We start from the raw sequence: 17,972 nt of genomic DNA, 5'->3' as shown, positions 1-17,972 counted from the left end.
CTTATCCATATATAATCTTATTGCTGGTATCAAAATAAGTGGTGAGAAATCTATCCACAGTGATTTAATGAAACGACTATGACCTGCATATGTAGCTTCTAAATGAGGAAGCGATATATGTCAGTCTGTGACATCAGTATTGACTTTGTGTTTTTATAGTTATGAGGAATTGTCCAGAAAACACACCCAAGAAATGGAACGTTATGTCATGAAGTGATTAGAGAGGGAAAAAGAGAGCAGTAAAACGAGTCTTTCTTAATCATGACATGAGCCTCTATTTATAGGTCTAGATCTTAATATTATAAAAGTACATATTAACTCCCTCATTATTAATTTTTATGGGAAATATTTTGATAATTACAAAATTATATGCATAAAATAAGACAGAGAACTGATTCGATTGATGAGGGTTGTTGATCATTCGGTAAGCCTAGGCTAGATCGATATCTAGTCCGAGAAAGTGCTTTCTATCAATCGTCCTGAAAGCTGATTACCTACCTGTGGGAGCTTCTCTTGGAGTTTTTTGCCGATCATTCGAACAAGATGCTCCTGCCCCCAACATTCATGCAAAATGATCGTTGAAAAATTTGATCGTCCGATCATAGACAATCTTCCTCTTCTATTTCATGAACCGTTCATCTGTTTTGAGATTCATGACAACATATTTTTATATGTACCGTTTAGGAGACAAATTAGGCTGGTAAGTCTAATTGGTCATTCCGTAGACGAAATGATCAAACCAGTTTGGTGTGCTACTTTGACGAAAGCTAATGCAAGACAACTGACACATCGAAAGGTTAGGCTGGCAAGTCGCCTGAATGCACTGCTCTATTCAAAATAGTGTCTTTCGGATAATTATGTTGACCCACTCCCTCGAGATATATTGAGTGATAATTATTTTGAAGGCTGATTTTTTATATATAATAACATTTTTACATTTTTATTTAATTAGTGAATTGAACAGGATAAAGTAAAGAAGTTGCTGCAATTATTTTTCAGATATAATGGTAATAACTGAAAAATATATATATATTTGAAAAGATATATTAAGAGAGTTATTCCATTAAAGATAATTGAAAGTCAGTTTTCGAAAACAAATGTTAAAAAAAGGCACATATTTGAATAGTTTCTTTAAATAAAAAATGAAATGATATTTATCAACTGCATCTGAATCTGCAAAATATTTATTACACGTGCTGTCAAGTATAGAAGTTACTGCCAATTGACTGCTGCATGAAACTCGAAACCGCTCCAGCATTTGCAACAATGATAAAATATATAATGTTATTTTAGTTGTGTTTAAGAGCAATCTTTTCATATATATATACACACACACACACACACATATAGATTGACGGACACGCACACAATAAGAAAATAAATATATTTATAGCTCTAAATGCAACTGAACATCGCTGTTCTCTAAGAATTGAATACATTGACTCCGCTTCAGAATACAGTAGTTGGATGACATCACTGTGCAGCATTGACTTTCGTTATTAATTATTTTTCTTCCGCTTATTTTTATTTTTTTGAGTTTAGTTCATTTTATCTTTTTATATTTTCTTATTGATACGCCACAAATAAATTTTCATCATGATTATTGGATAATTTTTCAAGTAAAAAATATTTAAAGAGTCACACAGAGCTCCGTTTTCGACAAATTTATAGTCAAATTAACTAACTCAAACTAACCCAATGATATTAAAATCAGTCTGTTCAGATCAAGTCATTAAATCATATTTAGAAGCTTTTCAAGTATATTTGAAAAGTCAAATGAATGTCAAATTTGACGAGTTTGTAGTTTAACCGAGCGTCTTGACAAGACGAATCCAACAAGCCCAATAACACTTAATTCTGACATCTTTAAGACACTTAAATGTCTATTAAACGTCGTTGATAAAAAAAACTCTCTGGACGGTCAGATCAAAATGGTTCATATTCTTGTATTAGTTGCACATGAAACACTATAAATAGTGTCACACTTCTCTCCTGAGGAGGGGAGAGCTTAAAGTTTGAAGAACAGCTTGAAGTTTTGTAGAGCTGAAGTTTTGCATCACTCTAACCACTGTCGACCACTGCAGACCATTGCAGTCACCGTCGTCGATCTATTATAAAAAACAACGATCATAAAGGGAAAAAAATAGATCGAGAAAAATTTTGTAAAATAGAAAACAGTGAAACAGACAGATTTACGTGGTTCGGCAAATTGCCTACGTCCACGGAGCTGTAAAAGATTTTATTAGCTTGAGGAATTACACCCGTCGATCAACTTGACGATTACAAGAAAACACTCTTTTTTTCTCTACCTCTTTCTCTCTCTGTTCCTCTCCTCTCTCTTTCTACCCGAGAGCTTCAAATTGAAGCACACCAGAAGAAGGACCTGGATAGCTACCAATGCCAAAGAGGAATAACATGGAGAGCTAGTATGTCTATTTATTAATTTCATCATGCAATTAGGCCCATTAAAAATTAATCAAAAAATTAATGAAGATCATTAATATTTTTATTTTTTTCTTCGGCAGCAAATCATAGAATGACTTAAGAATAATTAATTTATCAATTAATTTCGAGTATGAAATCCAATTTGTTGTCAAACATGAGAAAATGCTAATTTGAGCAGTGAACTGGTTTGCATATTCGCAATAGATCTCACACTTGGATACTAATACATTGATCGCATCGTCCACTAGTTGTGTCACCTTTTTTCTTCAAATATTATATCCTCTACCTCTGCAACTCAAAGCCCCAGTTTTTATGTCATAAGACCAGCTGAAGTCGATCACAACTTCAGTTTCTCAAGGGTAACATCCTTAGTTGACATATCATCGTCAACATAGTTTTGTACCTCCAAGCTCTTTCCTGGGTTACTCATGTCTCTGCTTACAACTTTCACTGCATGAGCAATATCATGTCTCACTTGAAAGCTCTTTTCAATAAGTTTAGCATTGTACCTCTTACTGTCATCAAGCACAATCTTCACCCGGTACACACACTTGTTGAGCAATGTCTTCTTCTATAGTGGAAGTTTTGTAAACTCCCAAGTTTGATTCCCTGGCAGGGAATCAATCATTTCCGGGCGCATTCCCAGTAATAGAAGATGAAATTTCTTCCCATAAATGTAAACCTCTATCTGCATCCTCTAGTAATCAAAATCTATGTCATCAAACTTTTCGATCCCCGATGTTATCACATAATCTCTGGCCATCTCTTTCCCTCAGATTTGAACATGAGCTCTGATATCAATTGTTGTGAAAAACGACGACAATAAATACTTATAAAAATAAAAAACATAAGAGATGGTCAGAGATACATGAGGATCATAGTTGATGTGTAATGTGTTAATTAAAGAACAATTCCAAATTTATGTTTGCAGCCCAATTTGATAATATCATCTAATGTTCTTCTCATGTTGTTTTGAGCTATCTATGTTACATACATACCGCACAATTTTTATCTACGTGCATATCTAACACATAAATCGTGTATTTACATCCATACCACTTAAATTTTTAATATCACAACAAAAATAAAAATATTATATATATATATATATATATATATATATATTCATGCATAGATTTATAACTCCAAAGTGTTATAAGTATAACTAAAGGAGTTTAGGTGTTGGGTGTTAAATATTTGTAGCTATATATAATATGTGTAAATAATTAAAACTTTTCATCCTTTATGAGCCTTATATTTTTTCAAAGCAATTAGCCTAATTCTTTTGTATGAAAGAGTTAAATGATTTATACATATAATTATTGGCCTCCATAGCAATAGTTAGATAATAAAATGTTTGATGTTTTGTGAAGTCAGGACCGGCCCAAGATTTTCTTTGTAAGCCTGGCCCAAGTTACCCTGTATTAGCCTGCATCGGGCCGATTCTATGGTCTCACTTCTCCTCTATAAATTATTTTCATTATTTTATGCTTTTTTAAATAATGTCATAAATTTACTTATTTATATATGTAAAAGAACATTTTACATCGATTAAGCTCAAACGTTTAAAATAACAATAATGATTTATTAACTTAAAAATTATTTTGAAATTACTAAAATAATTTTTATGCTTTTGCTGAGAATCTTTACAAACATAATACAAAATTATTTTGCAATTTAAGGGAGTATAATTTATTACAAAAAACTTAAAAAGTTTATTTTGATAATTGTATGAGGTTGCCACCCTTATTGAAATTTTGAAAGAATCACAACTTGAGATTGTGACTTAGGGCCCGTTTGGGGCAGCTTATTTGGTGCAGTGGCGTTTTTAAAACGCACATGATCTGTTTGGGTAAACTGTGTTTTGATAACTTATGCGCTTTCAGAATGTTTGAAACAACGTTTTCACACCGCATCTATCTAAGTGCAGCAACAACTTTCTAGCAGCGGTCTGGCTTTTCCAAAAATAAAAATTTGTAATGACCACCACACCTAGTTTATCAGCATATTATTTTTAATCAACTTATCAACAGATTATTCAATAAGTTGCAGCTTCCCCAAATAGACCCTTAGTGATTGGACATTTCTTCCCACACCGAATCATACTTGATTAATTTACACCTCTATTAGTCATGCCTTAGCTTTAGGGTAGGGTTGAGGATAAAGTGATTCATAAGCTACTCATAGCTCACCTCAATTAATGCTAATTCATAATTGTTTAATTAATTATTGAAATAAGTTTGAAAGCTTTTAGATTGCTAGGCTGATAAATCAAAGTATGAATATTACATACCACTTAATTCTGATGTATTTACACATTTATCACGTAACTTTCAATTTTTACATACATACATCTTAGCTATACATAAAAGGTGTTTTCACTTTCAGAACTTAAGAGTGGTAATTTTTTGTATGAGTTCAGGTATACAAAATCTAACGTCTTAAAGTGATTCAACATCATAAATGGTGTAGTGGGCATGATTATATTGGAACGCTTATAGTCATTTAAAGAATTAGAAACAGGTGATCCGACACCAAGTTTTAGAACTACAGTCGATGTTTTTCCAAGAATAGGATTTGAAATCGGCAGCTCTAACATTTCTTCTAGAGTCATCTCGTTCAAATTGGCTTCCAATATCACATTTGAGGTCTCAACACTGTCTGACAAACTTTCGCTTTCATGGACTTTGAACTCTCTGGATCGCGATTATCTCCTTTCGAATCATTTGAGTCAGTATAACACCCTCGTCTTCTTCCGCCTTCACTGGACAATTGCTTTCAATTGCTATTTTGGGACATCCTTCTCTTCTTTGGAGATATTTTCTATCAGAGCAAAATTGAAATAACTAGGTTTATAAAAAAAACTCGCTGTTCGTGAGCAATTCTTGTTCGACTCATTTGATAACTCATCATTCCTTAAGTAAATGAGCCGAACACGAATAAATTTAGTAAGCTAAAATTAGATACTAGTTGAATACAAACAATGTCGACTGCCGCCAAAATCCCTCAACTGCCAATAGCTCGCTGACCTCCCGCCTCCCGCCGTACTGGAACGTCACCTAATACCCGCGAGTAATACTTTATATATTTTGAAATATATTATTTTCAATGTACCTAAATCAAAATATAAAATTCTATATTTATGTTACAGTGAATCATATACCACTAACAATTATCTCAAATACAATATATTATTTTTTTTAATATATTCATTTTACATTATTTTTTTAAGTAAATCAAACTCCCCTTACATGATTCCTTTCCCCTTTTTTTTTTTTTTATTTTCTTAATTTTTTGATTGTGTGTGTGATAAATGTGCAACAAAGGTGATTTGACGTCGGCCCCACAAGATTCCCACGTTCCACCAATTTTATAAAGGAACAATATTGAAGTTCTCTTCAATTATCATAAAGTAGGACCCAATTATTTGTTTGAATAAATGGTTGAAAAAAAAACCTATATTACATAAACTTTTTTTTAAAAAAAATTTGGATTTATTTCAAAATAAAAAAAACAGTTTAAAATAATCATTTAAAATTTGGTTAAAATAAATTGGAAAATGATTATGATTAATTAGATTTTAATTTAAATTTTATGAATAAAATTTTCACGTAACGAAGTAATTTGTTTAGGTCATGTCTATATGGAATGTCAAAAATGATGACAATGTTTTCAAAAATGTAAAAGCTCTTAATTGTTTTTGGCTTTTTGGGTTGGCATTTTTTTTGTGGCTCGAGTTTTTTTTTTTAATATTATTTGTCAAATATCACCATTTTCCAAACATTTCCCTTTCCATACCTCACTAATAAAGTAATCATGAATATGACCTTTAAACATCTATAAATATTTATTCTGAAAATTATAACTATAATGATAATTTTTGTAAAAATAAATATTAATTTTCTCCCCTACATAATCACATGATCTTAAAAATAATAGTGGCTATATGGGCGACTTTATGCTTCGTTTGAGAATGATTATTTTACTCTGTTCAATCATAGTGAACGCAGCATCAGGAAAATATAAGTTTGTTGATAGCCCGTTTTCCAAATTTCTCGGAACGCTTCATAATAAGAACGTGAAAAATTGAGTTTTTCAGGATAGATGTCCTCAGTCCCGTTCTGCAACATGACTTTTAAATGAGCTTTAATGTGAGACAGAATAGATAATTTGAAAATAGAATATAGTTAAATATTTAAAATTAGAATAAATTAGCTCATGCATATTTAAAATATTGCTAATGGTAAAGAGATTTCGTGTCGTGTTAAATTATTTGCAAAATATTAATAAATGATATGTGATGATGAGAGATCACATTTAGCGGAATTTAAAAGGGAAGGATCAACACTAAACTTTAAAAAAAAAATTGAGCCACTTCTAGAGGACAAACTGAAAAAAATAAGGAAATCTCTAAACACTATGTTTTCTTAATTATTTTGATTGGATGAGTGTTTGAATTCAACTTCTCAAAATTTTTTACTTTATTTCAGTGACACACTCATAGCAAAAAATACACAACAGAAAATTGCATAAAAGCGGATCCAGGAAACAAAGACAACTCGTACTCACATCGCCTCTCAGGCATTCATCTGACGTCACCTCATAGTAGCCATGAAACTCTTCTCCCCACAAACTTATCAAGCCTTCCCAGGCTCCCCATGCCTCTTCTTTCGAGGCAGCCCGTGCTTTCACTCCCCCATCAGCTCTCAAGCTGCGAGCTTTTTTCTCCACTTTCAACAGAGACCATCACCTCCTCTCCTCAAGCTCTCTCTCTCTCTCTCTCTTATTTCTTCACTTACTCTACTATACTATTTTTCTCTAACAACAAACTTCATAATCATATCTCTCTACTGTCGCAAGTGGGGTTCTTACACCTGTAAGCCGAATTTCACCGACCGCACTTTATCCCGTCAACTGGACTAAGTGTCGTCAACCATACTACATTCCAAAAATCGAACTCCATTCCACTAATCAACCGAACATGGGAGATGACAACTCAACAGAGGAGATGTACATATCTCACCACTCAATTCATATGCTTCAATTTACCACGATTTTGATGACACACTCTAACCGATTTGGGAGGGTTTAGGAGCACACACTCAAATTTTTTACATCAATAAATTTATAACGTGACAATGGTGTAAATATAAATTTCAAAATTTTTTTTTTTTTTTTTTTTTCCCACGAGATGAAGCCCCGTACTTCTCATCTAACTTGTGCGTCTGCAATTGAAGCCCGTCGTGTGGAATACAGCAGACTTTAAAATTCGAATGGGACTTCCTGACGTGGAGCTTTATCTGTTCAGAAGTTGTCGGAGAAGATTCCAATAGATTCGCATGATATAATGATAAAAAACGAACTTAGAGTGCTCTAATGCTATATATAAAAAAGAAAGTCTTTCTATGCTCAAACTTATAAAACACATTAATTTTTAATAAAATGAATAATCTCACATTGTCATATATCAGCTCTCATCCTGCACGAAAATCTCTCTCAACATGCTATAATGTTCTTATTTGCATCTATTTCTTCTATGAAGGAAGAGAAAATTTTTATTTGTTATATATTTTTTATTTTTTGGGTGAATTTTATATGGAAACTTTAGGTAAACTCTTATTTGTAATCTACTTTTTTTTAAGTGAACTTTACTTTTTTTAAGAGGTAATTTTCTCTACTTTTATATGTGAGTAGAATAAACTATTACATATTAATCAACTATAAATTATTGATAAACTAATGTCACCGCACCGTAGTTTTGTCTGTCTGAATAATATGAGTTTTGACAGTTCTTTCAAAAAGCTGTCGTTGAAATCTGGTTTTTCTCACCGGTCATAGATATGTGTCGTTACAGATTTCTAGCTAGGATCAGACTTTTTTAAAAAAAAATTGTAATTGTCACTGAAATTTTTTTAAAATTAATTTTTTTAAGTAACTTCACAACTACTTTTTAAAGAACAACAACAACCCAAATAAATCATAAATAATATAGTTAGACATCCACTAAAAATTAATATATTAAAATTATTTACTATCATAAATTACATATCATTCCTATTTTTTTTGTCATTAATCACAATAATCACGAATGCATGATTTTTTTTATTATTTATAATTGAAATTAAAGTACACTAATAATTTATTTAGGGGCATTTACAGACATGCCCTCCAATTCCTATGTATTTATATGTCGAAACCTTAAAATTTGCTTTTTACATTTTGACAATCAAAATCTTTACTATCATATAAAAATACAGCTTTTTCAATTTTTAAATAATGAAAACACCTTTTTATGCATATGAAATGTGATACATATGCAAAAATTGAACTTTAGTTGTTATGTATGTAAATACAAAGGAATTAAGTTGAATGTACTCACAATATTCCATTAATGTATCACTAACTTATAAAATAAGTTTTGTTATAACAAATATCTTATTTGAAATTACTAAATCTCCTCTACATATATACATACATACATCACAAATGAAATTATATGAAAATTCATCTATGCATATATCATAAATAAATATACATGCGCGAGCACACACACATATACACAAACTTACACACGCACGTATCAAACTAACATGCACACATAAACAAGATAGTGAAATAAAATCTCTTTTATGATACAATTTACTTAGAAAGAGAATTCTATGGGTGACTATTTGATCCTCGCTACACTCGACACAACATTTACTTTGTTTTACCCTACTAAAAACCCACAAATGTGCAAATAAATATAGTTTTTAAAATGAAATTCAATATACGAAAAATATGTCAACGCGAATCTTAAGGAAATTCAAAAGTCAAGTTCAATGATGATAAATGGAGGAACCTGTTGATCGGTCGACAACTCTAGAGCACAATTAGTCCCTTTAAGTCAAGCCTCAAGATTGAGCCACTTAAAAAATGCTCGACAAAGGACCCAAGGTTAACAGGTCGAACTGAGGCATGACGATCGACTAAAAGCCGACGAGGCGGATCAAGCAAAAGCAATCGACTGTGCGCCCATTGATTGTCGAGAACCACATCGGTCAAATAAACCTTGACATTTAATAGATCTAATGCAAGTATTGTACTAAAAGAGCCATCTCAGAGACTAATGATTAGAGGACATATTTGTAATTTCAAAACTTATACCTCGAATAAAGGGTACGGGCTATTTGCTATTCATATCTTTTAATCTCATTCTCCTCTCTCTCTCTCTATGACACTCTATTCTTTGTGTGTGCCTCCTTGACATTTTCAGATTAAACAACTTAACAACAAATAAACAAAAAGGAATTTAGCTCACAAAAAATAGAAGAAAAAAACTAAGAAAGAAAAGTATTAAGCCTCACACTAATTTGTAGGCTTAAACATAAAAAAATATTATGAGCGGCGACCGCACGTCCTAAAATAGTCTAGATGGGTCATCGTGCGATACACAACGACATGATCATATCTGAATCATTATCCAGACATGCGGTCCACTGGATTTAATATTTTTCTCGTAGATACACATAGCTAGTCCCTCAAATAAGCCAACGTGCGCCAATGACTAGCATGCATGAAAAAAAAAACAATTTATTAATAATTTTGTCCAAATGAGTAACCATATTCAGTTTAAACCAGTGGATGAGAAAATGATTCCATGTTTAGATATTTACTCCCATAGTAGATATAAAAATAATTAATTGAAACTACGACTTTTTACATGACAATTGCTGAGAAAGAAGAGCAAATAATCACAAGAATCAAGAAAAGTAAAACTAGGGATTTAGAGTCCGTTTAGGGCAGCTTGTGCATTTCAGGATAAGCTGCTTATTTTGAAACATAGCCCGCTGATCGGCCACAGGGGTCGACTCTCGGCATGCGTTTCGTGTAAAAATTCAAACGCAGTTTCATATAAGCTGGTGAAACGAGTGAACCAAACAGTACGACGGCTTTTTGAAAACGTCTCCCGCACCTATAAGCTGCCCCAAACGGACCCTTAATGAGGTTCGACAATATTGCTAAGCTTCGGGAGCAATGAGCGACGGTTATTATTTCTTGAAGTAGTTCATTTCTCTTAGGGTTACGTATACAATATATATATATATATAATATATAACACTTGTTGAAATTACAAAATTATCATGTATCGTACCGCGGAGGCGTTGCCCCTGCACCCCCAATCTATTTAACGAAACTTTTCGCTCACTTCACTTCACTCGAACATCTATCTCTTATTGATATGTGAGTGGCCCTAAGAACAACTAATCAAAATATCGAATATAATATTTTAAAAATCTAAAATTTAAATATAAGATTTTAATCACTCAAAAATTTCACTCAACAGTTTTATTAGTTGGTAAGAAAATGTGAATGTGATGAAAAAAAGATAAATAAATATTTTATTTGAAATTTAAATTATTAAAATATTATATTTAATAATTTAAATGATTGTCACGTAAAATCTCTAATAATTATGTAAAATCCCTCCCGCAACAGCTTGGATTCCTCCATTCTTTCATCCGAGCCCATCGTCTACAAATACGGGGAGGCAGCCCACTCTTCCTTCCCACTCGCAGCTGCAGCTGCTCTCAGATCTCTTCATCGCTCCTATCGTTGTTGACTTGTTGTCACTGGGCGAGGGAATATCTAGGGTTTCTTTTCTCAGATTCCTTGCTCCGTGCTTTCATCAATCGGAGAAGAAACCATTGGTCTATTTTCTGTACAATTATAAATAAAATTTTATTGTGTAAGGGGGACGCGGGAGTATTTGTCGCTTGATTTTTCGTGGATCCTTCGCTGGGAGTTTGGTTGGTTTTGGCTGGGCCTAGGGTAGAGGGTGCTCATGAGGTTCAACGAAGATTGCGGGAATGTGGAGGAGAATGAGAGCGAGAGAGGATTAGTACCGATGTCTCTTCCGCAGCAGAAGCTTGTCGTTGGTTACGCCCTGACGTCAAAGAAGGTGAAGAGCTTCTTGCAGCCGAAGCTGGAGGGATTGGCAAGGTAAGTGTCTGCGTATAAAATTGAAGAATTTTGAGGTATATGCTATTTTGATCTGGTAAACTGTTATTGCAGTCTTCTTTGTTTCATACGCCCTGAAATCTGTTTGTTCCTGGAAACGGAAGGATGGGGGTATGCTTTGTTTGATCGATCGATTCCGTTTCCGGCTTCCATGTTATGCTATCCCTGCCGTAAGAGTAGCATGGTGCAAACATTCCTAGTAAAACTCATTGATTCTAGGGAGTCTGATTTTCTCCAATGTGTTTTTGTTTTTTTTGTCCAAATTGCTACAATTTCCCTCTCTTCTTGTTCCATCCATAGAGCGTTGGCTTCGGGTGGTATTGCAGACGGACTGGAAAAATGGGGAAACAAGATTGTTTAGTGGTTCTTTTTGTTAGCATTTCTCTTTAGTTAGTTTTTTTAGAACTATTTTATTTACTTTATCATTTGTTTTTTATTTGAAGGAAGATTTGAGCCTCTCATTGATGGGGCAATTCTGACCAATTATTTCATCATGAATTTTGTGGCTTTTATGCAATCCTGCCTCCATTTTGTTTTTTTCTTAATCATGCCCTTGTGCATTTTTTCAACCAAACGTTCTTTCAGCGTTTGATTCTCTTCGGTCATCTCAATCGATCTCAAAATGGTAAACCAATTCAATCCTGTACGAAACCTAACTCTTTTCCCCCCTCAGCTACCTCGTGATGTGTCAGATCATCTTCATGTTTGCTAAGAGGCTTTGCTAAATTTCTTTTCTTCTTAATCTTGTGGGTGAAGACACTCAAAGTGAATTTTTTGGCAAACTTTTTGGAAGTTTGTGCTTCAAAGATATCTTTTGTCCTTACAAATAGCTCTTGATATTATTCTATTTTGACTTTGTAAACGTAAGCTTCTTGTATTGGTAAAGCTAAAGTTTTTTGAGTTTATCTCGTGGATCAATTGATGCTATCTTGAATCTGGATTAATAAGATTATCCTGCTGCATATATAATAGCTGGATGAGGACGTGTTATAAATAAAAATATCTATTCAATTCACTAACTGTGATGGCATTGACATATATTTTAATAGTGTATCGTGGAATTGCCGTACAAGTTGATTAGAAAAGAAGTATTTTTCTTTATTATCTTGTTGGACTCCTGCATGGCATTAGGCGATACATTTAGATTTGGTGCTCCACTATATTTCTATTAAAAGAATATTTAATAATTAGAGTTGATCAAAAGGAACCTTAACCTTCCCTGTTCTTTAATGCAGGCTTAACTCTTTTCTTTAGATTAAATGATAGTTATATTTACTTTAGTATTTGTGGCGATTTGTGCTATTTTAGTAGTGTTACATACTATTTCATTTCTTTCAAATGTGATTTTGGATCTTTAGTCTGCATTTCTTTGAACATCTGCCATGTATTAGCCTTAATTTGATTATCATAATTGTCACATTTAAGGTAAAAAAATCTATTAGGATATTCTGATGCACTTTGTATCAAGATGAGATTAATTTTGCCACATGTGTTCTTAATTTGATGTGTCATGTGTTATCCCTTTATAAATAAAACTATTCGACGACAATTAAATTTAAAAGACAATAAACTAAATAATTACAAAATATAACTGAACTATTAGATTTTCACAAATATAATAAGGACAGAAAAATTAAGTAATGAACTTTTTGCAGAAACTTCCTTAGTGTCTATTAGACCATATAAAATATTTGGAAGTTTTTTTCTTAATATGGTTAGGATGGAAGACAAATGCAATTAAATTATTTGACATTCACTGGTATGAGTATGATAGAAATACATACTAGAATTAATACGACTATTTGAAATCATGGGGGAGCGGGTTTTCATGTGATTTTATGAACACAATGTATTAAAATTAGCCACATATTGATACAAAATGTATCAGTGTATGACAGTTTTTTTTTTTTTTTCTTTTTTAGATGTTTTATGTAGAAATTGTATGCTTTTATAGTTCATTCTTTATGTGCTTAATCAAGTACTTTCAAACGACTTTACAGGAGGAAGGGGATTTTTTTTGTTGCTATCGATCTCCAAAGGCCCCTTGCAGAGCAAGGTCCATTCGATATTGTGCTGCACAAGGTTAGCACATCACATTCCTTAGTGTAAGCTTTACTCTTTTGTCATTTTGTTAGAGACATGCTAATTTATCTATTTTGCAGGTTTTTTTGAAACTGTTTTATAACTACTGGCTGAGAGCATTGTATTGGAAATAAATTTCTTTCTCTTTTACTTTCTACTTATCTATTGTCCTATGCAAACAAATATATCGGGAAAAGTTATCTTTTTTTTATTATTTATTTGTTCGTGTTCTTCCTTTAGACCTAGATGTTTGCTTCTCAATTGAGTATTACTTTTTCTTTTCAGCTGACAGGGGAAGAATGGAGACGGATTCTTGAGGTTAGTCTCAACTACTTGTTATTCTGCATACTTCATTATTTGGTTTCAGTGGCGGAGCTAGAAAAGTTTTGGTGCAGAGCACAAAGGAACTTTTTCAAAAATTCACTCAATCTTTTTCATTTGGGCTTGGGACCGACATTGATGTTTTAAAACACCAAGTGTTGAATATGTAAATGTGAAAGTTTAGGCGCGAGATATTAATACATAAGAATTATGCTATGTAACTTATCCAATAGAAAAAAAAATCCTTTAATAATCCTCAATGAAGACTATTTTAGCGCCAATTTAAAGATATGAGGACTATTTCGGCCTTTTTATAAACTCTGGGACTAAAATTGACATCATGCAAATAATCTGGGATTATTTTGGTATTTTGCTCTTTCTCAAACTGAGACATGTTAAAATATATATTGTGTCTGTAGTATCAACTAATAAAATTATATATCATTATAAATAAAGCACAATACCTACCTGAATGGTCATAGGAAACTGTCACGTGTGCGTTGGCACTTAAAATCTCACTTTAGGAGGTCTCTCCACTATACTCTGTAATTTGGCATGATAGTGATAATACAACCGACATTTTGCTGAATATTTTTGAGATGTGCTTCCACGCTAAACACTCAAATGATATCATTTGACTTGGTATTTATGAGATGTGCTTCCCTAAAACACATTCTAATGACATTGTTTTCCTCTTAAGGGTACCGTAAGCTCATTCGTGTCAGTGTATCTTGAGTTCACTAAGTAATATTATCCTAGTGCTATTCTTTATTCTCCCTCTTCCACTGCCTATATAACCTCATCCTCATATCCACGGTACACTTCTTCGAGCTAAAAATAACATTGATAAATTGACAATTGAAGGAGACCATAATCCTTACATTCTGAAAAGGTGAATCCTTTTATGATTTCTATTTTTTTTTTTTTTTCTATCAATGATATGTTTACCATATATGCCTTCTATGTCATTTCTAAAAAAAGATGGATTTGTGGGTTGGCCTGTATATAAGGATGAAAATCGGGTTCAGTTAGGGGTAAGTTGATGAATTCATCTGCTAATAATCCATTCCTTTATAACTCATGATTAAATTATGATTAATGTTTCTAATGAATGCTGAAAATAATTACACAATTGTATATAACCATGAGTATGTGTACCTCTCTATGAACAATCCCTAATTGTTTAGCATCAAGTAGGGGTACAATGTGCAACCATGACTTAGAAATTGTCACTTAGTTTTGGATATGTAAGATCAAATAAATAAATTTAGTTGATCAAATAAATAAATTTAGTTGATGGCAGTTAGCCAAACCTTGGTCTAAATGCTGTTTTTTGTTTGTACATTCTTTAAATCTAGTAATACTGGCGTTAAGCCAAACACCAATAGAAAACTAAATATTATTATTAAATTTGAATATGAATTTACAATCAGACACATCGAAATTGAAAATAACAACACACACGACACATAACACGCGATTAGGGTGATTTGAAGTTGGTGATGGTGGCTATTGGGAGCTCGGAAAGGTTGCGGCAAGGTTGGAAAGTGGAGTAAGTGGGTGGATGCAACAACAGAACAGTAGGTCCTTGCTAGCATGGGCGGCAACAAGGTGGTCAGGAGTTAGAGCGGTTAAGGGTGTGCGAAGTGACGACAGTGAAGCGGTAGGGTTGGAATAACAATACAACTGCAATATCTTTGTTGTCATGGGGTGGCAGCGCACGGGAAGGGGAGGAGCGGTGGCTGGGAAGGCTGGGAAAGGTTGAGACATTAGTAAGGTTGCGGAGGGGGCGGTCTTGGGGTCTGGAGTAGCAGCAAGCCTGCCAGCGGAGGGGTCCTAGATAGCTGGAACAATGATGTCAAGCGGGAGAGCTAGAATCGTAGCTACAACGAAGAGAGAGACTGGAAAAGTGATGACAGCGAGGATGGAAGGCTGGAACAACAGGAAGCTACAGGAAAACAATCGAGGAGGGTCTTTTCCAGGCGGCTGCAGTAGGTATGACAACAACAACAACATAGGGAAGGTTGCAGAGGGAAGGGAAACTCAAGGACAGTTATTACCTCGGAATGAGATACAATCCAAACACCACTCGCTTTTGGATATATCTTTAGAAGGGAAACATAAAGATGTTGATGGTTATCCCGACAGAAAACACGACAAAACTGACTCTCCAAACTTTTATACAATATAGATATACAAATACTTAAACGTAAAGATAAAAGGAAATCTAAAGTGGCATGGTTAAATTCTACTTTGTGTCGTTCAAGCGACGCAGGTGTTGCATCCGCTGTTGTAGCGGTAGAAGCTTGCACTAGTTTCCCAGGGTTTAGTGAGCTTCGACGTCATCTGCTGAAGCTTCTGTCTGCTCACAGTTTTACATCATATCAGTTGAAGATGGTGAAAATGAAGTAATCTCTTAGTAAGTCAATCTTGTAGGCACTATCATGTCAAAGCATCCTCTGATAGAGTAAGTATTTATTCTCATGAACCAAATCTCGAGCAATTAAATATATAGTCTGCTTCTCCCATTTCTCATGCTCGGTTGAGTTTATCTGATAAACTAGTCTGTCAGAAGGAATCATTTCTAAAATACAATATATAACAAAGTAGACCACACTAAACTGTAATCACTTAGGAGAGTTTTCTTCTTATTTAAGAGGACCTGAATCCTACTGTAGCATATTCTTTCCCATAAAATTTCTAGGATGATTTCCAATACTATAGGGCACTCCTTCTATCTGGCCACCTATCAGGGGGTATACTACTGAGCTGAATTTAATGCCCGAACAACTCTATATGGTATCCTAGAAGTAGCTCACAAGTTTCTTATCTTGAATATGTTGGACCTTCATTTGTAAGGGCAACTTAGGAGGTGGGCAGTATATCTGAAAATTTTGAAATTCTCTTATCTGAGGTTGCCCCATGTTTTTTAACAGTACCTCAAACTCGCTGTTTTTTTTGGACATCCAATGTCAGTCCTGCTGATGCTACTCTCAATGCTCGCAAAAAGAAAGCTCGTCATCACGACCTCATACTCTGCATGAACGTCAATTACCTCAAACTCAATCCATTGTAGAATAACTACTATTAATTCAGTAGGAGTTTTTCTCATGAGTTCAAGTTGAATCATTGACATCTCTTTCTCGTTAGTTGGCAGCTTGGCAGTTGATAATCCTATTTAAAGTCATTTTATTTTATATTACTATTTAGTTTTTCAATTGTTCTCTAATCAGTAAAAGAGATCATCTCTTGTTTGGGCCATTTGATTCGCTATACCCAAAACTATGGCACTTGATTCTAGGGTTGAACTTTATCTATAAGATTTCACAGTCATTAGGTGGTGTTGTCTCTTCTCTTTTGAAGCTAGGCCCTAAACATTTTGTCTATAATGAGCTAGTAGGTACTGATACTGCATTTCTCATTTCATCTTAGATCAAGTAGTAATTTTTCTCTTCCCTTTCCTCTATTAAAGAATCTTCAACTTCTGTTACTATTGAGACGCACTTTTCCTTAACTTGCTGGTAGTTAGTTTCACAATTTTGTTTGGGGGGAAGGCCTGGTGGCTGGTACTCAAAGACACTTTCCAAGGTTCAGAATCACTTGATGAACTCGTCCAGATTCAATTGACCGTCAAATTTTGACAAATCTACCTTTACTTCAAAATTTTGGTTTCTCCAATATTTCATGTTAATATTTCACGGTGATGGTTCTTCATCTCTGGAATCTAATGAAGCTTGTGTGACCCCTCGGGATTGTTTTCCTCGAAGGTGGTGAGCCCCTGCTGAAGTTGAAGGTCTTCCTTATAAAGTTTTTGGACATCTCTTTACGGATCTCTCATAAGTGACATCGTGTAATTTCCTCCCGATCATGTTTTAGCCAATTATGTCCTCGATGGCATAGATATGGTTTGGGTATGTAGAAGAGGGTGTACGGGGTGAAGTAGAGTGGAAAGAAAAATTTTGGGTGACCGGTTTGAAAAATTAAAAGGGTGTGGGGGATTTGGGTAACCCTATGATGATACTAGGGTTTATACTAGCTCTGATACTAAATGATACTGAAATAAACTCAAACAATATATATATATATATATATATATATATATGAAGGCTGTGAGGGAGGTGGCG

General features: G+C 33.8%; 1 protein-coding gene across 1 annotated transcript in view; it reads left to right on the top strand.

Moving 5' to 3' along the window:
* The first annotated feature begins 10,929 nt into the window (after window positions 1–10,929).
* LOC110031979 (inositol-tetrakisphosphate 1-kinase 3) overlaps window positions 10,930–17,972 on the top strand; it is an 11,823-nt gene continuing 4,780 nt past the window's right edge. The window contains exons 1-3 of the mRNA XM_020735454.1: window positions 10,930–11,427; window positions 13,446–13,527; window positions 13,813–13,845. Of these exons, the coding sequence (XP_020591113.1) occupies window positions 11,270–11,427; window positions 13,446–13,527; window positions 13,813–13,845 (273 nt within the window). The 5' untranslated portion in view covers window positions 10,930–11,269. The remainder of the gene's footprint in view (window positions 11,428–13,445; window positions 13,528–13,812; window positions 13,846–17,972) is intronic.

Source organism: Phalaenopsis equestris, unplaced genomic scaffold, assembly GCF_001263595.1.
Source record: "Phalaenopsis equestris unplaced genomic scaffold, ASM126359v1 Scaffold000873, whole genome shotgun sequence".
NCBI lineage: Eukaryota > Viridiplantae > Streptophyta > Magnoliopsida > Asparagales > Orchidaceae > Phalaenopsis > Phalaenopsis equestris.
Note: the sequence above shows the minus strand (reverse complement) of the source record. Positions and strands in the feature narration are given on the sequence as shown.